Source organism: Solea solea, chromosome 6 (assembly GCF_958295425.1).
Source record: "Solea solea chromosome 6, fSolSol10.1, whole genome shotgun sequence".
Lineage (NCBI taxonomy): Eukaryota > Metazoa > Chordata > Actinopteri > Pleuronectiformes > Soleidae > Solea > Solea solea.
The window spans coordinates 21,639,563-21,664,767 of NC_081139.1; the positions used below are offsets into that span (position 1 = coordinate 21,639,563).

Consider the following 25,205-nt stretch of genomic DNA (forward strand, 5'->3'; position numbering starts at 1 on the left):
TGATATAGGCTGAGATGAGATATTTGTGTTAACAAGTCGTTGAACAGGTTTAAGATGTGGCTTGTGAGTATGTAGAGCTGAAACAATTAATCGATTATTAATCGATTACTAAATTAATCGACAACTATTTTGACAATCGATAATCGGTTTTTTTCATGATTAAAACAAGATTTCTGATTGTTTAAGCTTCTTAAATGTGAATATTTTCTTCATTTCTTTGCTCTGGATAACAAAGAAATCATTAAAAGTGAATCATTTTGGTTTGTGGACAAAACAAGACATTTGAGAACATCATCATTTCCAGGTCTCACGAACACCGATCAACATTTTTTTAAGTTTTCTGATATTTTAGGGACCAAATGATTCATCGATTAATCCAGAAAATAAACGACAGATTCATCGATTGTGAAAATAATCATTAGTTGCAGCTCTATGAGTGTGTATTCAAGAGGTTTTCAGACTGCAAGGAAGGAAAAGCAGAGTGAAGGAAAGACACTGCATGAGGTTGCATGACATTTATCAACTTCTTCGTCAGTTGCATTGATTTGCAGTATGTTTTCAGAGGTATCGTAACTTGGAAAACTGTTTTTCTCACATAGCAGGACATGCTTTATTACTGCAGCGCTGTGGAAAGGTTCGGCTGCCCTGCATTAACTTCATTACCAAAGGGATAAACAATGATTTGCCCTGTCTGACCAGTCACAAAGATAAAGAATGGTGATAAAGGGCTTGTTTTAACAGGACGGTCCCACATGGGGAGGCAAACACTGTCATTAAGATTAATTCCACAGACAATTCCACAAAACAATACAAGATTAAAAGAAAAATAAAGCAACGTGACATTATTAGTAACCGGGTTGTTTAACTCAGAGGTATAGAGATCGCGCAAACGATAATAAGCACGAGGAGAAAATTGTTGCCATCTGAAATAAACATCCACTGCTAAATTAGGTTAAACAGGGATCTTAATTTAATATGTATCCAAAAAGTAACGCTAAAACAGTGAAAAAGGAAAAAAATGACATAACACTATGTTTTAATAATGAGGCCAAACAGAAAATAAAATACCCCAGACTAATTGGAATCCTCTCATGGATATTTAAATGTCTGGATATTTACCACCAGGCTGTGAACTATGCTTGTTGACCTACTGTTTCTGTATCATCCGAGTTCAGGTCTCTCGCTGTTGCCTTGTATTCCTTCGACTTCAGACAGAAGGTCTTTTTTTGTACATGTGCTCCATTTCCATCCCTGTTGCTGCGCTGAAAAATGAGCCGTTATTCTTCCAACGGCCTCATCTCATCGAACGAGCCCACTGACCTCATCCCTCCACACACATCATATTCATTTTTAATGTTCTAAAAAGTCTGAGATACAGACAAGTGTGAGTGCCCCTCTCGTGCTTTTACGGTCAGCATAAAAATGCCCTAATTGGAAATGATGATGTTTTCGTAACCTCTGGATTCTTTAAGCATAGAGCATGGGGAATCAGATGGGGGGGAGCACAGGACAGATTGGGGAGGCTGGATGAAGGGGTGAAGCAGAATAAACAGGATGACTGTATTTACATTTGAAGCTGGGCTCTAACTCCAGCAGTGAGCGCAATCTAGAAATGGAGACTCAACCTAAATACCATAAATTCAAGGCGACATATTGCTACACGCGTTATCCTCCTCTCTGGAGCACGCCGTTTGGTTCAAGAGTGTACTGAGTTCTGAATTATTCATGAAGTGGAACCAGGTTTATGTGTAAGCGTTTCCTCTTTGGTGCACGCTTGCTGTCTTGTGTTTGTTTGTTTCGACGGTACAGGCGCCGGTCATAGCTCGCAGCTAGTTGTAGTTTATCTCAATTGTCTGTTAGTTGCTTGGATGCTGACATGCTCTAACTCAACACGCAGTGAAGTCTGCTTCCAATGATGGCTGGTGGGAGGAGTGCACATCCGCCTCAGTCTCGACCACAAGATGCTGCTGACAGGAACATATCAGGGAGCAGTGGAAGTAGGTCAGGAGGTTAGTTAGCTGCAGTCATGCAACAGTAACTGTTACTGTACCACCACTTTAGTTAGATGTGACAGGCAGAAGGGGAAGGGAGTGAAGACGCAGGCCGTGTTCAAACCTGCCCTTTAAGTTAGACTCGCATCATCCAAATCACAACTATAGTGATAAACCTAACTTCTTATATCCTGTATTTAACTTGGTGCGTACTGTAATTAGGTGCTTTGGTAATTAAAATCTATTTTTCCCCTCCCTGTGCACAATCCTCCATTGTGGTTTCTATGCCCTTTGACTGATTTTTACTTGTACAAATAAATAAAACTCTGACACTTAGATTCCAGGAAGCACAAACCACACTGGTGGTCATGGAGCCAAGTTGCAGACAATGGGCGCATCTCAGACCTTAATTGCCTCCATGTTTCACTCACTTGCATCATTCCCTCACATTTTTTTTTGTCTTTCTCTAAAGACAAGACGAGAGATATAAGAAGAAAAGTGAGGGAAATGGAACAGAAATGAGAAGTCCTTTCCTTGTTGTCATCTGAACTGGCATCACTGTCTGAAGACGATGGAACAACTGGATCATCAGCTGTTTGTGTTCTTCAACAGATCTGACATCTTTTTTTTGATCAGCAGAGAGTGTACTGTGCCATTATTACAACATCTGTATAAACTTAAATTCAACTTTTTTCCTTGAAAGACAAATTGTTGTTTATGGGATCTTAATTAATCAGAGATTTTTTTTAATGTGGATTCAAAGACAATTAATGATAAGTGTAAGTTTGCTCTCATAAGTGTGTCTTTTGTCTGAAAGGGAACGACTGAGTGAGAAAAGATGAAACGGAAGGCAAGCAGAGGGACGTGCGACGACAGAGGAGATCAAACTCGATGAACTGAACAAATGGAGACGTGTATGTGAGCTGAAATCAAAGGTGGAGTAAGGCTCTCGCAGCTGGAGAGGCTCGAGAGGATCAGAAAACAGACTGCACTAGGTGGGGATACTGTGATGGGATGGAGGAATGTCACACGTGCTATCAATGAGCTGCCTGTGTGTTTACCAAAGCCGAGGCTCCATGAAAATGCTTTGGGTCGTAGCCATTTGTGCAATATCCACTGCCCTCGCCTTGTCCCTTAGGATGAGGTCAGTGTGGTCGGAGGGAAGAGTACTGTCCTAAGACAAACACAAGCCTCGACTGCGCCACAGCACCATTTCCTCCGACACCCACACTAAAGCTATAAATAAGTTGGACGTCTGCCCTCAAAGATCAACGGGGGCACTACAAAGCTCTAGCAGACACCAACACTACTACCTCGTCACACAGCACTCAACAGCGGTGGAGCTGAAGGCGGACTGTCTACAGAGGGGCCCGAAAAGAAGCCTGAGCCGTCTGGAATCCAGTCTTCAAATAAGGTTCATGCACAGGCAGATGTTTCTTCAACAACTGGACTGTGGCAATTCAGTTTAACCCATAAGTAAAATAATTATTTACATTCTAGAATCTGCTATTTCGCCATTTACCTAAAGCTCAAACCAATCACACCTGAAACAGGTGTAACCCGGGTGAAAACCCAGGTTAACTAACATGTCCATTCATGAAGAAAGTTAATAATTATTAATTATTTCACTAGTTTCGTTTTTTTACTTTATTCCTCAAATGCTGAAAATTCCCAGGTGCACTTGAATGCAGCATCTCCCGTATTGAAGCAGCTGACCAAACAGGTAGCAAAACGTCATTTCACAGCCAATTAGATGCCGAGTCGCGGGAAATCTTACTTCCTCTTTAGTCTCTGCCGTCGCAGCAAGATTTAGAAAATATGGATACAATTTAATTGAGCTAAACCAGCTGTGTTCATAGTCTTATTCTGTGTTTGGTCCGACCCAAGAAGGGTAAGAGTTCCGGTGTTAACGACAAACATAATTACGACCACGAAGCTTCTCCACTTTGTTGAGAGTGCGGCTCGAGACCCGGGCCCTGGCAGCTCGAGACCCGGGCCCTGGCAGCTCGGCAGTGGAGCATATGAGACTCGGTGAGATATTTTTGGCTATTAATCACTGATGCTGAGGGGAGACTATTGTATTTGGTATTCATTTCTTTGTTACATTAGCACATTAAACGGCACATTTATTAGCTGACTGTCATTTTATTTAAAGTTAATACCTGTGTTTGCAGGTAGCCATTTTAGACTGCAAGAAGCGCAAGGTTTATTTTTAAGCCACACAGCTATTTCTTTTTGTCAGTGATGTGTAATTAAAGGTATATTTTTTATATGTTCAGAGTAAGATGGTGTATTTTACTTTGGAAGAATGTGAATTTATTGATGTGTGGAATTATTAGGGGTTCACACCATTAATTATTTTATTACAAAATCATTTGTGAAGCAGTATTTTGATACCATTTTGATAAAAGTTTACTGTTGCTGCTAAATTTATTTGTTAAGTCATGTTGCTTCCATGATAAGTGAAACACAGAATACACTCTCAATGTTGTTTTCACTAAATGTGAGGTTTATTGATTTAGTGTGTAATATGTGAAATGTTTGTTGTCTTCCTTGATATTGCTTAAGCTGTCATGATTTAATACTGATTTTTGGTTTATTTGTATTGCATTAGAATGTGCTAGGAATTTATTCTGTTAGAGTCAAACGGTAATTTTCATAGTAATTTTAATTGATGTTATAATCTGGTAAAATGTTGTATAACAAAAGAGAAACTTGAGATGAATACAGAATAGAGATAGTCATATGATAAATGAGAACAAAGACTAAAAGCCTGTTTTTAAATACAGGTCAGGTTTTTTAGTTGGAGTGAAAAGGTTCCTGTGGACGATTACAACGACTTCCAGCAGATTCCGATAGATGGCGAGCTACCCAGTTTGAATTCAGGAAACAGGATCTACACTTTCTTGGAAATGTGGTAGGATTGTGTCAGTCACCTGTGGCGGCTTTCTAACACGCGTTAGAAAGAGTGCACTCCAACGATCCTTTAGACGCGTGGATTCTCGACCTTTGAACTCAGACAGATCAGAACTCCTCTGATCAGAAAATAACTTGACTTTGACTGACTTTAAAATTGCTTGAACAAGTAAATAAGACATTTTAATTTCTTTCAAGGGCCCCTTTTTATTATTTTCTATGCAAATGTTTATTTCTTTGTATGTTGCATAATGTTCTGTTGCAAACTAAAATGCAAAGTGCAGTTGGTTGTTGCTGTGGTCATTGCACTCTAATCCTTGCTCCTTAAGAATCTAGAGAAGTGTGTACTTTCCAGGAGTGGGTTACACAAGCATTTCTCTACAGCACACATGGTCAACATAAACCATAAACAAACCAGTTTTATCCGGCCCACGACGTCCTCACAGGTTACCTCAAGTTGACTCGAGTGGCAGGTCAACATTGAGACATACACAGTTGTGATGACAGAGTCGGAGCTAAGATGAGAAACAGCCTAAGAAACAGAAATCATGCATCTTCTACCGCTTTATCCTCCACACGAGGGTCATGGGAGGAGCTGTGCCAATCTCAGCTGACATAGGGCGAAAGGTGGGGTCACACGGATCGCCAGTCCATCACAGTGACACGTAGAGACAACCAACCTCAAAAAACCTCCATTTAGAGTGTCCAATTTGCCTAAACCCCAAATCTTCATGTTTTTGGACTGTGGGAGGAAAACAAAGATATTGTTGTCCTCCCTAGAATATTCCTGATATGGTTAGACATATGAAGAGACAATGCTCAGGCTTTGTGCAGCGCTATACAAAGTTACTGCAACCTAAACATTTTAGTTTCACATTAATAGCATTTAACTAGTGAAATACAGCAGAAAAATTGCCGTCTCTGGAGCAAAGTCAGATCAGTCAGTTGTACCAGTCTGATCTCATGCTTTAGAATCTGAAGTGAGCTGTTGTTGTTGTTGTTGTTTCCCTTGACTTCAGTGAACCCACATGCACACCTTGCATGATTACCTTATATAAGTGTTTGAGACCGAGACAGACTAAGAGAAATGCAAAATGCATTTGTGTTGGCAGCTTCTACACAAAGAGTGAATAATTATGCGGGCTTAATTATTACCATGGAATATAAAAGCTGGCCACACAATAGCAGCAGGTGTGTGAAATGGCTGCAGAGACGTGCAGAGTGAATTATTCAAAATGCTTGAGACGACGAGAATATTGCAATGTCTGCGGGAGTGGGGGGAAAAAATCAAGTTTAGTCTACTGTAGATAGGATGTACTCACACTAACCAAACACTTCAACTGTTTCTCAAGGAGAGGGGACGGTCCTGTTACAAATATTCTTCACTGCCGTGATAAAGTGATAAACCGTCTTTATGTTTTCAAATGTTCCCGGAGAGCGAGGTTTATATGAGGCCAAGAGAAGCAGCATGCATTTGTAATTACAAACTCAACCCTGATGCCCATTTGGCCTAACTCTCATACATAATATTTATTTCTAACCGTGAGCCACTGAGTCAATGACTTTTGGATAACTGTGGATGGATGTGAATGTACACAGACAGGAATAATACAGGAACATGGCCAGTTTAACTCACCCTATCACCTCGCTAAATGCCTTGAGATGTGCACCAGAGCAAAACACCACAGACCCTGCAGGAATCAGGGAAAACTACTCCGGTTTTGTTTTGTGTTGACGTGTTCAGCGGCACTTCAGCCCTCTGCAAGCAATGTCCTCATTAACTTGGGTCATATATTGATAATAAATGATACGACAAATAGCCACTAGGATTCATGAAGCAAGAGAGGGCAGTAAAGAAGAAAGTGAGTGAGGACGTCTGGCCCTTAACAGAACCTGCTCAGTTCAGCATAAACATGAGAGAGTCTATATTGGCCTGCTTTGACTGTGGTATGCCACCTCCTCATCCTCCTCCTCCTCCTCCTCCACCACCACAGCAGCACAGGCTGCTTCAGGACTTTGTCATGGAAGAGAGTGAGAAGACGGGGGAGGTGGACGTTCCAATTTGTCGTGTTACAAAACGGAGAAAAGACAGCCTTACTTCTTTTTTGAAGTCTACATGATTGTTGTTTTATGTAAACGTCAAGGCCACACTACTCCATTTTCATAAAATGCTTAGATTCTGCCATCCACACAATGAAGACAAATGAGTTAGAAAAGGCTGCTGGCTCTGTTTGTTTTAAAACAGAAACAGAGACCTTTGAAAATGATGACACAGTTACCCACTATCTCATAACCAAAATTCCTGCTCTTACTTTTCACCCTCGTTGTCACTTGTCAGCAGCACTTTTGGAAACGTTTGTTGTGAGTTAATATGAGTTGAGATTACCTCACATACAGTGTTTTGTTTTGTTTTTTTTAAATCTTAACACTGTTTTCAGATGAAAATGTAGCCGTTAAGAATGTTGAACAATAAGCATTAGAGAAGAATTAGTGTCAGAGATGTGGTCATGTCTGGTGAAAGCTGCCAAGTGAAATAAAGCTGCCAGGCACAAAGAGCATGCCCCTGCGTTTGCTTGGATTTTACAGGTAAAGCCTCAGTCAGGGCTCCACAGGCCTTTGTGTTATCAAGAGGCAGAACCTATAAACCAAAGCAGAGTAATCAAATGTGAACTTAATTAAGAGCTATTTGGATGTCTGGCTGAGATTTCACCATGTTCCGACCTCAGAGTGGTAATCAACCATGACTGCTCTTTGTGTTAGAGCTCAGAGAGAGAGCAGCCTCCGACTTCTCTCACTGCCGTAGAAAAGATTCAAATCAAATTCTGCCGTGTCGTGGGGATAAAGCAGGAAACCACACGGTGTGATCCACCGTCATCAAGTTAGTCAGTTTTGACAAATCCCTGTGCTGCAACACCACCGGGGCGCACGCTGTACGTAGCCGCACGGGGAGGAAAAATGACAATTAAGCCTTCTTAGCGCGCTGCCGCTGCTGTGCTGAGGGAAACATATTAAAGGAGATTATCGGAAATTCTTCAGCGCCTTTTTGTAAGACCAGCACACGCTTCGAGTCTCAGCGTGATGCACGGGTTCAATGAAACAAAAGTCGGAGAGAAATATGAAATAGTTCACATTCACCAGTAACCTTTAGCATTTTTGCTTTTGATAAGAGACTCAATAAATAATGGTTATAATAGTAAACCGACTGTGAGCTCGTTTCAGGCCATTCAGACGTATTTAAAACACACTGATGATGATTTTCACGTTCCTTTTGTCCTCTGAATGACTGAAGCTTAACAGCCAATCATTCCTATTGATTGATTCAACATGCTGAATCATCTATTAAAAGCCGTCAGTTAAGCTATTGTTGACACCGAAAAAGGATCTGAAAACACGTCCCGCCCGAGGAGAGCTATGGACAAACATTGGAGGACAACTGTCGGGGCAAAGTGTCCCTGACAGAGAGTTTGTCATTTAGGAAAATAGGCCTATAACTGTCCAGTCTAGAGTTCATTGGGTTAGCTTATCTTAGTTTGCTCAAGGATTTTTATTATTTTATTAGTTTCTTTTTTGGCATTCCTCTCCCTTTATTGACAGGGCAGACTGTGCCACAGAGGACTGAAGCCTCAGTGTAGAAGGTAGAGCTTCACAATATGGTCAAAACAGAATCCCCATGGCGATTATTACGACAGATATTGTGATCCCGAAATGATTCGTCAGCTTTGCACCTTAAACGTTACAAAATCAAAATCACAAAGAGTCGACATTTTGTTAGTCTGTCGACAAACAAAACAGATCTTTTTTCAGATTTGTTTTTGTTGCTGCACTGCAGAGTTTTATCATAGCGCTTTTTTATCTCGGCCAAATAACTGCATCGTCTTTCAATTTGGATATTGCACATATTATTTCTGCGATAATGAAGTGCCTGAACCACAAGCTTACTAATTACCATGTTTAAAACCAAACATAAAAAACCCTTAGGCTTTTTGTGCTGACAAAACAAGAATTAGTGAGAATTAGAGTTGCTAATGGGTGGATTTTTATTGTTAATGTATTTCTATTAACCATTTACTTATACCCATCTTTACAGTCTTTGTGCTAAGCTAAGCTAACCTGTTACTCGCTGCAGCCTTATCTATAGACAGATGTGAATGAATCTTCTCAGCCTAGAAGATTGGAAGATTATTTTAAATAAGCACATTTTCCCAAATGTCATACTATTCTTTACAAGCATATTGTGATCACCAATAATGCAAACGTGCTGCTGGAAAAAAAATAACATATTCATTCCATACTTTCCCAATAAATAATGTTCAGGAATCGTCCCCTTTGTTGTGCGAAGGCTAATAATAGCAGTGTTCTGCTCGTATGCAGATAAAGCTGCCTACACACACGTGGTCGAGTGTGGGAACTCCTTCACACTAAACGATTGCTTGGCAATGTAGGAACAATATTCAGAATTATTCATCGGGGGTTTATTGGATTTGATATCACCTCTGGATGTTTGTCAATTGCTGATCCGTGGACATCTGTCATTTGCGCTGTTTTTCTCTCTCGCTGTGGGCAGAAGTAACGACTGTGGCTTTCATGAGGCCATGTGGGGAGATTCTTGCCTCTGAGTGAAGGGTGAATGCCTGTACCCGAGGGATTAGTGTTGCAGTGAGGCTTAAGTTCAAACTGTACTTTGTGTTAAGAATTGTAAGTCTAGAGAAACACATGGAAACCAATGTCCTCGCATGAATAATAACCTCGGCGTAAGGATGCAGTTTTACAGTCTAGAAAAGGACACATTTATTGTGAGGATTAAATACAGGCAGTGTTGAAGTACAAATACATTGTTACGGTACTTATTATTCATATTTCTAGCAACGTTTACTTTTACTCCACTTCATTTCCTGTAACTATTTTTCTTACTTGTTACTACCAAATAAAACCAGACGAAGAAGAGTTGGTAATGGTCTATATTTATAGGTTTGGCATTCACACACTTCAACATGGGGTTAAGTGTCTCGCTCAAGGACACTAATGGCGTGTTTCCACCGGCTCGCCTCGCCTCGGCACGGCACGTGGTTAAGTTGCATTTCCACTAGCATAGTAACTGGTATAAGGTACTTTATAACTGGTATAAAGCACCTGCTCAGGCGAGGTTCCAAGCGAGCTGAGGCGAGTATGTGTGGCGTCGTCAGACTGCCGGCCACAGGAAGAGACGTCGACACAAGAATCAAGCCGAACAGTGTCGAACTGTAGATCAGTTAAAAAGACTTAACAATCCTAAAAACGTGGGTTATTCTCCAACAAATACCAGAGAAATGTCTAAAATCTCAGTATTCAACAGAGGAGTCTGGTGCTGCATCACAAACCTGCAGCTGTATTTCAGTGTCTTTCAGTGTATTTCAGTATGTCCTGAATACAAGACATACTGTGGGTGATCTTTTTTGTTTTGCTTGATTAAACAGGGAATTAATGCAACTCAACCTACCAATCTACACCAGGAGCACTGCACTTTTGTCCCTGAATAAAAGGATATCTTGCAATTTGTATTTCTGTTTGACAGCAGTCCAAACAATACAATAAATATTCAGAATGCACAACACAAAACAATATATTTAACAGCGAGTAACAGTGGACACTGTCATGAGGGGACGACAGGTCATGGAAGGTGAAAGCTGAGCAGAATATGTCATGGCATCAGTGCTTATTGAGCAACAATAGCAGATGGAACAACACTTTCCAGCCAGAAAATGACAATGTCTGTCTGTAACTAGAACTGAAACGGTGCAATGTTTGCAGCAGGCACGGAATATGATGCCTGAGTTTGAGCCTGCAAATGAATGATTCATTGAGAGCCAATTGAACGCAGCAACAATAACATGTGCTGCGGTTTTGGAAAGACGTGAGAATGAGCGGACAAATAAGGTACATAACTCAGTCGTCAACACAAACAGTCCTTTCAGGCTGACCCAGAGCGCTGAGTTAAGCTCATGTTTGTTGTCTGTGTGAATGGGTCGACACACATCAGCTGACCAGACCCTGACACTGCCTGGCTTCGGCATGAATGGGGGAACATGAATCCCTCTTAAGCAAATAAGAAACCGCCTTTAAACTGACAAAACTGCACAATGTGTGAGTTTTAACAGTGACGTGTACAGAACGCAGGCTGTGAACTCCAGCTCTGTGTGAACACGGCCAAGTTTAACGGCACTGACCAGGAGTGCGGAGTGAGAGCTGACTGTCCTGAGGGTTCAGACCTGTGGTAACCTGATCATCCACTGCTCTCAGAACCATTTAGTGAGCATCAGTGAGCTCAGACCTTTAGTGAACATAAACGTGTCGTCGACACACTTTCTCTCACCAGCTACAGGCTCATAATGAATTGTAGAGCTTGTTGTGGGAGAAATAACTGATAATGAAGACATACATGCAACGCTCAGAATTGATTTGAAGGTCATTTACTGGCTTTTAAAGCTCTTAATGTTCTTGGGCCTTCTTATTTATCTGATTTGATTTTACGCTTTGAACCTTCTAGAACCCGCAGGTCTTCTGGTTCTGGTCTTTTAATCCCAAGAGTGGTGCAGCTTTTTGTTACTATGGCCCATGTTTGTGGGACAGTCTCCCTGAAATCCTGAGAGCCGCACAGAAAATTCATGGTTTCTATCATGTATTTGTTCTGCAATGTCTATTTGTATGTATGGATCATCAGTGTCAGATCAGCCTCTCTTCTTAATCTGTTTCCTGCTCATATTTATATCTCTCCACAGTGTGTGTGTTGCATATGTGTATTAATAATCCTAAAATCCACTTGTGATCAGATTACGGGAGACAAATACTCAGGCGTTTGCTATAGAGAGCTCCGATAGCTGACGCCATGTTGGCAGGCAAAGACGCTGTTCACATCCATAGACATAAATACCTGGCAACATGTCAGGCAACTTCCCTTAAATTTACCCTTAACTGCCAAACGGAAAGCTGTGAATCTGGATGCCAACTTCCACATTGTCACCGATTTTAATGCTAATTAACTTATATCTACTAACTAATATCTCGTTTGGGGAAAGGATGATGTCGTAGCTGTCGCTATCTTTGTCATCTTGGTCTTCCTCTTCTAGTGTTTGAAGATTGTTTGATCTGTTTGCTTGATGATAACTTTTATTTTCTTTCCCCTGGCTGTCTTCATTCTGTTTCTGAGATCGTAAACATTGTAATGTGTACTTATTCAAAGAAAGTTGTGTTTTGAATGGTGTCGGGGGTTTGAAGACATTTCTTGAAAATAAAGTTAAACTTTTTTATAAAGTTCTTTTTCCATGTGGTTAAGGTCTTAGTTGCCTGTAGCGAACACCTAAATATCACAATCACCTGGATGACTGAGCACCTTCACAGACAATAAACACGAAGGTTAATACCCTGGTACAGACTGTGTGCGTCTGTGTGTGAAAGTAGTAAAAGACTAAACGCTGTCTCCACCCTCCTCAGGATGTTCAGGGGTAATGGCGTCACCATCAATTGAGTTCCTTAAAGCCGCCTACAGTATGCCTTTGTTTATCTAATGCAAATACAACTTTATCAACTGTTTTATGCCGGGAGGGCGGTGCCTTGAAAAGATAACTACCCCCACTGTGGGCAAAAGACTTCATGGTCGCAAGTTCAACTCCACCCCTGGCAGGTTGTACTCAATTCCCTTGTAAGTCGCTTTGGATAAAAGTGAAAATTTTGTCTGTTGCTTTCTTTGTGAAGTAAAGGTGTGTGGTTTAAGTATGTTTTTTTCATATTAAGGGAGCTATGATAATGAAGTCAAAGTAACGTATTTCTTTAAACTTTTGCTAAATTAACAGATTTAAAGCATGAAGAGGCCAACATTTTATTGACTGATAATGGTTCGATCACACGTCGTGTTGCTCTAAGGTCATTTTCAAACCTAATAGTCTCCGCTAGACTCGGTACGATTGGGGACTCGGTTCAATTGGGGGGTTGCAACATTCAGCCGGTCCGAGTGTGCTTTCACACTTTCTCACTTTAGTGAAACAAACTGAACCTTTTGAATAACATGTTCCCCTCCTCGCATCAAGAATTACTGAAGGAGAAGACAATGACAGCAATGGACAAGAAAACTTGCTCGTCAGTTGGTTGATGCAGGACAACTTCTGTTTCCTCCACATCAGATCAAAACATGGAGCTGCATCTGTCATTTCTCCCGGCTATTGTTCTACATGCGCGTATGTTTTGGTTGTGTTTACCCACAATGCCCTGCTTTGTAGTCCGCTTCCTGCATTTGGTTCACTTGAAGCGAGCCGAGACCTGCGTTTTCAGGCGGACCAGAGTTTGCTTCTTTGGTGCGGATCAGAGTTGTGTTGTGCATTTTCTGAGCAAACAAACTAGGATTTAATCTAGAAGGGCTGGTGTGAATGCGACTTAAGGGATGACTGCATATTGCTCTAATGCTCACCTAATATATGGAGCTGTTCACCGTCTACAATCACTGATCACTTGCTCACATCTTCTGTTTAAACTCATCTGCCTGCTCTTTCTTTCCAGGCATAACTCTCTCAGTGGAGGCTCAACACATAAATTTCACGACATTTGTTTCCAGGCTCCACTCTGTTATTGCCTTACCGTGATTAATGTGTAGTGTTAAACCTTTTGGTCATCATGCAAGAAAGATTTCTGTCACTTTGACCCATGAGCGTTAATAACCACTGAATGAGACTGATTTTGCAGCCAACGCAGCCTCCTCCTCAGCATTTGGTCGGAGCAACAAATCAAAGACCTGTGGCAGGAGAGGCTGTGCATTTTTCTCAGGCTGCTCCCGCCACTGAGTTTTATTCCATCCCCACCTTCAGACAGTTTGGATGTCAGAAGCTGCTGCCTAATGTATTATGAATGCACACTCACCGGCCACCTCTATAGGCATTATGTGTACCTAATAAAACGGCCGGTGTTTTGCTCGTGGAGTCCATCTGCTTTCAAGGTTTGAGGCTGCAAATGACTGTTGCCTTTCCGTCATTTCATACCATTCCGGTCATTTTCCTCTGACCTCTGGCATCAACGTGGTATTTCTCACCCAGAGAACTGCAGCTCGCTGGATATTTTCTGTTTCTTGCACCATTCTCTGTAAACCCCAGAGTTGGTTTTGCATGAAAATCCCTGCAGTTACTGAAATCCTCAGACCTGGCACCAACAACCACGCTGCCTTCAAAGTCACTTATCTTCCTCATTCTGATGCCCGCTTTGAACTTCAGCACTTGCTGCCATGTGATTGTAAACTCACTGGTGAGTGTGTATACATATACATATATATATATATATATATATATATATATATATATATATATATATATATATATATATATACACGTATATATATACGTATATATATACATATGTATATGTATGTGTATACATATATGTGTGTGTATATGTATACATATGTATACGTATACATATATATGTGTGTATATATATATATATATATATATATATATATATATATACTGTATGTGTGTGTGTGTGTGTGTTTTCATGATATACTCTGACTTTTTCTGTTATGATATTTTTCTGAAGGCCTCCCGAGACTGTGATCTACCGCCGTGCACTTCAGTAGTTCCATCTAGGAAGGTTATCGCAGTCAGAATGTTACAAGTGGGTCACATGTCTGCTCTGACAAGCTGCCCCGCATGTACACAGAGCACTTTGGCTCAAATAGATGTCATCTTTTAAAAGACTTCAGCAGCATTTTCAGGCCATTATGAGAGAGAGAGAAAAGAAGATGAAGAAGCATTTGCTGAAAGTGAACAGCGTGTGCTGAGATTCTCTGCTTTTTCAACAATGTTTCCTCTGTGACACTAGTTTGCCGTTTTTACTGGGTCAGATGAAAATATCAGCACCACCTCTGATGTCTGTCCGTTTAATAACAGCAAGGCAGCAAAAGATGTTTACCGTCCTCGGTTTGGCTCACAGAATATCAAAGTAAGCCACAGTGTAAAATGAATGTTGCCTCACTGTTGCTGGTTTTTTTCATGGCTTAATTTCTTGTCTAAGCTAATCTAACAGACAATAACATCACAGAGATTTATTTCTTCTCCTCTTGTTCTCACAAGGAAGCAAATAAGCATTTCTTAAATCCTTTAATGCTCAAAATATTGTGATTTCCTTTTTCTTTTGGGACAAAAACTTAAATTCAGGGAGTAGTTTGTTTACAGCACTGTAAATATTTCCACACATGGAATTACAGTGAGTAAATGGTAAATTGGTTCTCTCGTCTTTACACTATTTTACACAATATATTTGTTTTATATATTATAAAATGTATATGTATATAATAGACATTATAAATAATATATATATTATTATTTATATTTTATACAATATATTTATATGTTTTATATATAATATACATTATGATATATATTATATTATATACAATATATGTATAATTTTTATATATAATATACATTATAAATACTAATATATATATTATTATATATATTATATTATTTATATTTAATACAATATATGTATATTTGTTATTTATTATATTATATATAATATACATTATAAATAATTATATATATTATTATATATATTATATTATTTATATTTTATACAATATATTTACACAATTTTGCCATTTATCCATTCACAGCCATTCACTCACACACGCATGCATGCAGTGCATCTATGTGTCACACATTTTCCATACCCTTTCACACACTGCCGCAACGTGCGGTTAAAGTGTCTCACCCAAAATACACATCAGGATGTAGACTAGCAGATCCGGGAATCAAACCCCCAACCTTCCAGTATGAAGATGAATCATTTTACCACCAAGTAGTTAAGTGTTTTCTCAATCATATTTGAGGTACTAGTGTGACTATTGAATTCTCAGTTGTGTTTACAATAATTTAATAACAATATATATCGCAATATAATTTTTCATCTATCTATCTATCTATCTATCTGGTGTTAACAACTGCTTTCTTTTAACATTCCTTTTGGAGCAAAACTCTTGCTATCAACATTGACTCATTCAAAACTTTTTATTGGCCCTGGTGGTATAATTAAACATCATATTTTATATAGTAAAGGGATGCCATTATTACTGTTGAGCACACATCAATTCCCACAGTAGTTTATTCATTTATCCTCCTTGTTGTTTTTCCTCAACAAAAGCACTGTGTTTATCTTCCTCTCTGCTCAGCTCAGCGCGGCAGTAGTGGCTGTTTTCACCGTGTCCTTTCAGGTATTTAAACAGCAACCAAATACTCGCTCTCCACCGCACATTTATAGCAGTGTTAAATATACTCATCTCACATTTGCAGCACGTTTAACTGTTGCTGCTGCAGGGACATCAGGTCAACAACAGCAAAGCAGCACCTAACAAATGCACACTGTTACCCACGCTGCCCTCAGAGGTCACTAAACAGTTAAGTGGTGACCTTTTGGCCACGTAGGTGCCATTGAATGGTGACATCACCACACTGACACTGTGCTCTACAGCCTCCACCACCAAATGTTGTAGCACACACACACACACACACACACCTCCAAAGGGACAAACTGGGTTGTGAGTTAATTAACAAGAAGCCTGTGCTGCTTTCATTCAGGAGGATGTGGTTTATGAACAGTTTATGAACAGCGGAGGAAAACGAAGGAAACATCAAATGCATGAACAGGCTTTTCAGATAGAGACGGCCTGCTCATAAACATCTGTATCAACGATTAAAGTTGACATGAGCGAGGAAAGAAAATATAAGCACAGTTCACGCTTTCATTCTTTCCAGCTAAGAAGCAGCTGAAGTAGTTCCTGGCCGTCTCGGAGGTCCTGTGATCTTTTCACAGTGGCGTCGTTTTTTTTTACCGAGTGAAACGACGTGGAGTCTTTCATGAGGGCCTTTTCCACTGGTTCTCCAATTAGCGTCACTTTCTGAAACAATTTGTGACTGTTGGTGGAGGTACCCTCTGGGAAACAAAGAGTGGTTTCGACCCAATTAAAGCAGGGTTTTGTTGGTGGCTCAAAGAGTGGCTACGGAACCGAGACAGCGAGAGAAAATCTTTAGAGCTCTACAAAATGGAAAAACACGTCAAAGGCATGTTTGGTAAAAAAACTTTTACAAGTAGCATATGTGGTTCAAAGGGACCCAAGATTCAAAAAAGCAATACGAGGTAAAAGGAAATGTTGCTATTTTTGGATGTGGATGTGTGAATTGTTGCTTTTAATAATATACAACAAATAATATATTGAATGTTATTAAACAGACACCCTTTTGTCTGTGTAAGCTACAATAAAAAAGAAAATATCACATGATATTGTCATGGAATTTTCGAAACACTGACTGACCATTTACTGCACAAAGGAACTGTGTCAGTCTTTATCAAAAACAATAAAAACACAATAGCATTCAGCAGGGATTCTTATTATGGCACAATGCAACAACTCTGAAGGAAAATACCTGCACCTGTCTTGCTGCTGCTGCATCCTCATGACAGTCAGCAGGAAACCACAGGAGACGTGAAACCTGTCTGATGCAATTTCAAAGATCCAGCGTGCAGCACTCAGGAGACGGAAGCCAAATATGCTAACCCTAAATATATTTGTATAGATGTACAATCGCTAAGATGTACTTAAGGTAAGGGCCTTGCTTTACAGAGGACGCCATTTTGAGCCAACGAGGAAGAAAGAGGATAGAGTAGAGAGCAGGGCTGCGACTAACAATTGTTATTGGAAATTATGATATTGTTTTGTCCACAAACTTATTATATGTTATATGAACCAGAAATTTTTTTTTTTCGATAAATAATCGATTAATTGTATAGTCGTTGCAGCCCCAGTGGAGAGAGATGTGCTTACATCCTTTCTGGTATGTGAAGGCCACCGTAGTTCCCTTATGTGCTTGAGAAATGGAGGGGTGAGAGGATGAGTCTGTCTCTGTTTGTTCCACTCTGCAGTCTCACACCCTTAGATGTTACTAAATCACTCTGCCTTTAACAAATGGGTTTTGCTGACTGTCAAACGTCAGTTAGGCTTAATGATAGATTACAGTTGCTATATTTTGAGTTGAAGAACAGTCTGTTTCGTAGTGTTAATGAAAACAGTGACACTGACGTGATTTTTTGCTAAAGTCAACATCTTCCCCCGGCAGCTGAATAATGTGATTGTAACGCACCTCTGGCTTCGTCTCCTGTGGTATACAGTCAACGGCTGAATCATCAAATCATGGCATTAAGGCTCAAGACTCAAGGAAAATTTCACTGAAACAAAAACAGCACATTAAGGCAGAGGCCGTTTGTTTTGAGGCTGGGTTTCGAAGCTGTTGCTGAGAAACTGCAGGTGACTGCAAGCACACCAAGTCTACCTCAGAGGTAGTAATTTATGTGGATTTCGCAGCCTGAGAAGCTCACAGCACCGGATTGCCGAGTGCAATGAGTTGACTTCAAAGGCAGAGGGAAGCATTTATGGCTCGACGATGACAGTGGCTCGTGGTTTTAATCAGTCAAATGTCTTTAAGTCCCGCGAAATGTAATGACACGTCAATTTCAGAAAACCAGATTAGCGTTACGGCAAGACCGGCACCTTCTTTTTCCAAACAGTGGACGCCATCTTGAGATATTCTCAGTGTTCATTCACAGGTTCAACATTCCCTGGATGAATGCGAGACACTATATCTCTACAAAAATAAACCCACATTCTGTTTTCGCCTCAAATGAATCGAGCCAATCTGTCTGCACTCCTCGTTGATAACAACCTGTTCCTTTCTCACAAAACAGAGGAGGGAGTGAGTACGACTGTGAGGCTTAATAGTTTCCAGAAGTTGTTACAGGCTCTGAAGGCGTGTGTGCGTGCATGTGTGTGTGTGTGTGTGTGTTTGTGGGCGGAGCTGTTTTGAAGTGCTCTCTATCTTCCTGCAGATCACAGTTTGACTGCTGGGGATCAGTGGGTTCTAACCTGTACAGTGTGATTATCCCAACAATCATCCTAATTCACAGTAATGACATACAGTACTGTTGCGATGTTTAAAGTAAGGTGCCCAGGCCCAATTTGGCCCGCAGAGAGGTTCTGTTTGGCCCCCTATGTTAAAATAATAATCTGCTATTTTGTTTTTTATGAAAATATAATGGGATTTGAGGACAATGTTGGGATATTTCAGGTCTTTTTGGTGTGTTTGTGTCTGGTATTGACACACTGTCAGCACTGACTTTGCCAAATTCTCCGAGAACAAATCTAGGACACAGATGCGCGCTCTTAATGAAAACACGGCTGCCAGCAGGGACTCCAGAGAAAACAAATTTAAGCCACTTCACGAAAGGCTCACCTGATAAAAATCTGTGCCTGCTCCTACAATATCTTCACAATTTTGTTGGCCACTTTTTTCCTTGCAGATAAACAGCCTTTTTTCCCCCAACTGGAAACTGGAGTCTGTGAACTGCTCACCAAAGTCCATGGAGAAAATCAGAGCTTTCACATCACGGCCACACAGGTGTTGTTGATTCACTGCCACCTGCATCACTCAGTTCAAATGTATTATTGTGTGACTTCTGCATTTGAAATCACATCTTTGGATTCACTCGTGTGACACGGAGTTACCAAATGTGGCAGAAGTAGAAGAGGCACCAGTGTTCCTAACAAGCTAAAAACGCTGCTTTTCTCTATGGGCTTTGGTGCAGGAGAGTGAGCGCTTTACAAATTTCAGTTTCCAGGCAGAACCTTACGTTTTCCTACCATGCAACACAATACAATACAGTAAATGTTTGCTTTTGGCCCATTACTAGGTTTCAGTATTGTTTCGGGGGCCCCTGCCTCACCTTATCAACATCTGAGGTAAGAGCTGAGTTTATACCTCAGCTGAAGTAACCCAGCATATGCATCAGTCACATTGTGAATCATAACAGCATCACACACACACACACACACACACACACACACACACAATAAAACTACATGAGATAAACACTCGCATCAGACACAACAGGCACGCACTTGTGGAGTGAATATAAATAACACAGTGGAATAAACACTGGTGACATGATGTTTTCACCACAAATGTGACAGTGGACGTGAAGAATAGTAGTAATATAATAATATGACAATGTGACTGGTGCCTTTACATTGTGTTATAATTAAAGTGTAAACAAGTGGTTGGAGCAGAGACTCAGGCCTGCGCTCCACTGTCACTGTGGATGTGTGAGTGTCTGTGCAGCCGCTGCAATCTTCACATGTGGCACCGGGAGACAGAGACAAAAGAGTCTCGCCTCGGCGGTGTCATCCCCTCCACGTTGTCTCACTCATTCTCCCGTGGAAGTGTCTCCCCCTATAACGCGCATGCAGCCACACAAGTCCCGCTATCATCTGCACGGACGCACTTCTCCAGTGTTAGGCTTCACAGAAATAAATAAATAAAAGAAATCAAGCTCTGCTTACCATCAATGGCCAGTGCTGGAGAGATTACTTCCAAACTGTGCAACAATCCCAGGAGAAGCAATCCTGTTGCCAGTGACATGTTGGCCGAGGTGCGCAACACTGGATTCTATCTGGACAGAAAATTAGTCATCAATCGCCTCTTGGTGCTGTCAAGCCGGAGGTTGCAGACAGGCGACGACGTGTAACCGATGGTGATGATGATGATGATGAGGATGATGATGATGATGAGGAGGAGGAGGAGGCTTCTCAGCTGAAATCTGCTTTTTTGTGTGCGCAGCGAAGCTGACAGTGCTGCTGCTGCTGCTGCTGTGTGCGCACTCGCGGGGTGATTTTCTGTCAAGGCAGAGAAAAAAAAATTCTTCTTCTTCTTCTTGTTCTGTCAGCAGCCCCAACAGTGTTGCTCAGCTGCTCCTTGGATGCACGGACAGCCCTGTCACACAAAGGCTTCGCAGGCTGGACTGAGGATCCAGCTACACACAGCCGGGCGTGCAGTCGAGATGAAGCAGAGCTGCCTGGAGCCTCTGATCACGCAGTTGTCCGTCTGTTCTGTTTCTCTCTCTCTCTTGGTTTTGTTCTGTGTTGAAGCCGCAGGAGGAAGCAGAAGTGGATCAGACGCTGCTCTGTCTCCTCTCCACCACCACCTCTGCTGCTGCTGCTGCTGCTGATTGAGCCTGAACCCTGGAGCCCAGTCAGTCAGTCAGTCAGTCAGCGGTGACGTCGCAGCAGCAGCGGATCGACTGTCCCTCCCTCTCTCTCTCTCTCTCTCTCTCTCCCTCTCTCTCTTTCTCTCCAGCACCCGACACCTTCATCCTTCATCAGCCTCCAACCAAATCACACTGTCATGCAAACTTTCACTTTTAATTGTGCCGTGCATCATTTATCCTTTCACAGTTGTTTGTTTCATTTACCAGGATGTCACTTTCACCTCTTTTACAAGTGAGACAGGTTCAGTCAGGGCCGGGCCAAGCCTTTATGGGGCCCTAATCTCCCCCCCCCCCCCCCCCCCATCTTGACAGTCATAAGAGGGTTCATTTACACTTTCATATTCAAAGTCAAGCTCTGAGTGTGGTGATGAACTGAACTTGGATTAAACAAGTAAACCAGTTTAATGATTTTGTTTTTTAAAACTTAGAACACATGTACAGGAAATGAGCAATCATCAACTACAAAATAAAGCCAAATAACTTCCAGCTCTGGCTTCAATGAGCAGCATAACACATGCGACTGGACAACCAGTTTGCAGGTTTGTCATTTTATTTTTAGATTCTTTTGAGGAATTCAAGTCATAATGCTTTATCTGTTTCTTAAGAGGCAATTTAAGGCCATTATCAGAAAGCTTAAATGATTATTTTTAAGAATAAGATGATGAGCATAATGTTAAAAAGGAAGAAAAAAATGCACATTTATCGCTCTAAGGGAACTCAAAATAAAAACGGAATCAAACAATAAGGTATTCGTTCTTGCTCCTCAGTAAAACACACTCTGATTGTGGTTATATAACTGGGGAAAAAAACATTCCCTTTATCCCCTCATAGTTTTACACATGGGGTTCCATGGCGCGCTGCCAGTAGGTCAAGAGTTTCCAGATTCATCCATTAAAATAACCACGATATACAGTAAGTACGACAGTATATAGTAAATATTTGTACTGCCTCACAGATTCTTTTGTAAGACATTGTTTCTGAAACGGTCCATATGTTGTACTTTAACAATTTAGAGTGAAAAGGCCAGGGATATTCTGTAACATGTGGAGTCCTTGTTCGCGCTTCTGGATTATTGTTATTTTTCAATAATATTTTTGAAGAGGAATAAGAGAATAGTAGTTTGATATGAAAGTCATGACCATATGAAAATCAATAGGGTGATTATGTGTTGCTCCTCGGGGGAAACAGTGACTGTGTGGTTTTTCACAGAATATTTCTTAAACAATTTTAAAATGAAAAGTACAGCATACATCACATGGATAACTTTCTGTTTGACAGTAATGGTGAGTCTCCTGGAGTTACTCCAGACAGTCTGCTTTTGTCCATGGTTTATTTACCACTTTTTTCCTCCCAATCTGTGGACCGGAACCAGTGGCCAGAATGCCAATTCATTTTGGATTCAATTTGTTGGGGGAAAAGTTTCAATTAGACACATTTGTTGGCAAAACTTTATCGACTCAGTGAAGTTTAGCATGAGAAATGTTCCATATTTCCTTTTGCTCTGGTTTTATCTGTAGCCATGATGTCTTGTGACTGATGCAGGTGTTTCGTAAATCTTTGCAACCAACGGGAAATTTAACAAATATTATTAAAAAAAACATACAGTTACACTATTATTGCAATTCAGTTCAATTCAATCACAACATACATTATCTCAAGGCTCTGTACATAGACAACATAATTGAGAGCAGAGAAACCCAACAATTCACTCAATGGGTGAACTCTAATGCATCAGTGGAGAGAAGCAAAAACTCCCTTTTAACCAAAGAATAAATCTCTGACAGAACCAGACTCAAACATGTGCAGCCATCTGCCTCGACCGATTGGGGTGAAAGGGAAAAAATGGCGGACAGAGGAGAGGTGGGGGACAGAAAAGGACAAGAGGGAGCTGGAGCAAGGCTGACATTGAGTGAAGAGTTTACCAGCTCTCCTATCAGCCGAACTATCAATCCTAATATTTATTTTGTCAATTCTGCCCTAAAAAACCTGTAAGGCTTAGAATTGTAGGGGGAAACCTAAACTGTCTCCTGATTCTTCTTCACCATCTTCACTCCATCCTAAATCCTAAATATGACAATGATATTCATCTTCTGCGCTGATGACACCCAGTTAAAGCCACATATTAAGACCTAGGCTTCAGTCCGTGTCTGATACCATCACCGTTGAGGAGATAATAGCAGTTAAGTCCACATGTCAGGTCCAACACTGTGTCCCGACCCAAACTATGTTCCCATTCCTAATTCTCTATCTCATAGGAACTGGAGCTCTCCGACATTTGAATTCACCATTTTCTTCACATGCATCTCATTAAAACGGCCTGTTGTTGCAACATTATCCGCCGGATGATACGATTAAAAGCAAATGTGGCGTCCGTCCTCACGCAAGAGCAGGAAATTCCACCAAAGAAAAATGTCTCAATCTTCCTTCGTCCTTGTCCTCGGTTGGATGAGGGAGTGGGTTGATATGAATATCTGTGCATTTTATATGTGCAAGTAAAAGCCAATATAAGTGCTATGGGATCTCATCTCAGCTGTGTATACTGTGCATTCACAGCTCATTTAATATGAACTTATAACCATGTGATTATTGTCTTGTATGTACAGCAGTTTGGTCAGCTGAGGTTGCTTTTAAACCTGCTCCAGAAATAAACTTTAACTTCAGTTAAATGTTGCCCTACTTGCTGAATGTGTCCGTTACATTAATCGGTGGATTTATGAGGTTCGGCGTCTTGTCTGACATTATCTGTTATCTCCACATAAAACGTCTGCATGATGAAAACCTCGGCAAACAGCTTCTTAGAAAAGGCCAAGGGCAAGTTTTTGGTATAATAATTACAATCCTCAGATGGACTGTGTCATTATGACATGTTATATAAAGAGACTGCGTCTGAGTCATAAAACAGTCATTTCAAAGTGCTTTTTTAAATATTGTGTAATAGTATAATAAATAGTTTTTATATCGTGACACCCAAGTTAGGCGCCAGTTGCTACCACAGATTCATAAAAGTCATCATGTGCTGTCGCATAATAATGCATTACCCTTGTTACAAACAGCAATAGTGCGTCATCAAATGGGAGGATAATGGGAGTGTGATAAGAAATCATAAAAGCTTCAGTACAATCCACAACTGATAACGTGTATAAGCTTGTGTTTTTGTTAGAGAGAGAGAGAGACTCACAGAGCTCTCACAGAACCCGCGTGTTCCTGTTCCTCTCAACACAACCCTGTTTTTAACTTAATGTCATTCGCTCAGAAGCGCATCGAGAACCACTGACCTCGGCCTCTAAACACAGCACTGAACAACTGCCGCAGCTCTCGGCTTTAGGAGAGCAAAAACACGCATTCAAGGCTAAAGTCCAAGTGAAGCAAAGGTTTTAGAGTTAAGTGGGAAAAATGTCTTTCCCCCCTCCTCCTCCTCCTCCTCCTCCTCCTGTACTTTTTAAAAAAACTATTTTGACAGCAAAAGTTTGACTCTCATCCATTTCATGTCACATACTTTTATTCATTTGCAGCCGTTTGAAACCAGGAGCTTTGTGGCTGTCGTGTAATTAATGCATCCGTTTAGATTTGATTATACAAAGTGATACGCCTGGACTTTACACTGTTACAGGATCTGTTCAACCTCATGTGCCACCTGGACGTTTTCTGTGAAATGCTGTGCAGCACTGACACCTAGTGGGTCTACACTGACAAACATGCAGTCCAAAGAACAATGGGTCCTTTGTGTTAAAAAAAAAAGAGGGGGAAAAACATACAGTCACTCCGACTGTTTGTTCTTAAGTGTTCTTTTCTGTCTGTCGGAGAGGTTTTTTCTTTCTTTTTTGATTTTTCAGTGATAAAATATGGTTGTATAATAGTTGCATTCAAGGACAAGATCAGCAAATATACAGCACAGAGCTGCCCAGAGAAGGGAAATGTCATTACTACACATTGATGTATTATTATTCTCTTAAATTTCAGAGGAAAAAAAACAATGCAACAGGCTTTGTTCTGTGTTAATTCAATCAGCTTTGCTCACTAATCCCCCCCCATGCTACTTTCTCCTTACCATTTCTTTTTATATGCACTGGGATGTTTTGGCAAGTGTTGAGGTGCATAATCCAGTGCTTGCAGCGTGCCGTACATAGCAACGGCCACACAACACTAATTCTTAACCTATGAAATGTTTTGAGTTTGAGTCCAAAAACG

General features: G+C 40.8%; 1 protein-coding gene and 1 long non-coding RNA gene across 7 annotated transcripts in view; one reads left to right on the forward strand and one right to left on the reverse strand.

Annotated features, from left to right (window-relative positions):
• LOC131460698 (low-density lipoprotein receptor-related protein 1-like) overlaps window positions 1–20,989 on the reverse strand; it is a 117,783-nt gene extending 96,794 nt beyond the window's left edge. For all 6 annotated transcript variants that reach the window (XM_058631414.1, XM_058631413.1, XM_058631412.1 and 3 more), the window contains exon 1: window positions 20,314–20,989. In XM_058631414.1, coding sequence (XP_058487397.1) covers window positions 20,314–20,392 — 79 coding nt within the window. In that variant the 5' untranslated portion in view covers window positions 20,393–20,989. The remainder of the gene's footprint in view (window positions 1–20,313) is intronic.
• Window positions 3,785–5,198, forward strand: LOC131460701 (uncharacterized). The gene is made up of 2 exons (XR_009240405.1): window positions 3,785–4,022; window positions 4,781–5,198. It is a non-coding gene; the product is annotated as an uncharacterized LOC131460701 (long non-coding RNA).
• Window positions 20,990–25,205: the final 4,216 nt, after the last annotated feature.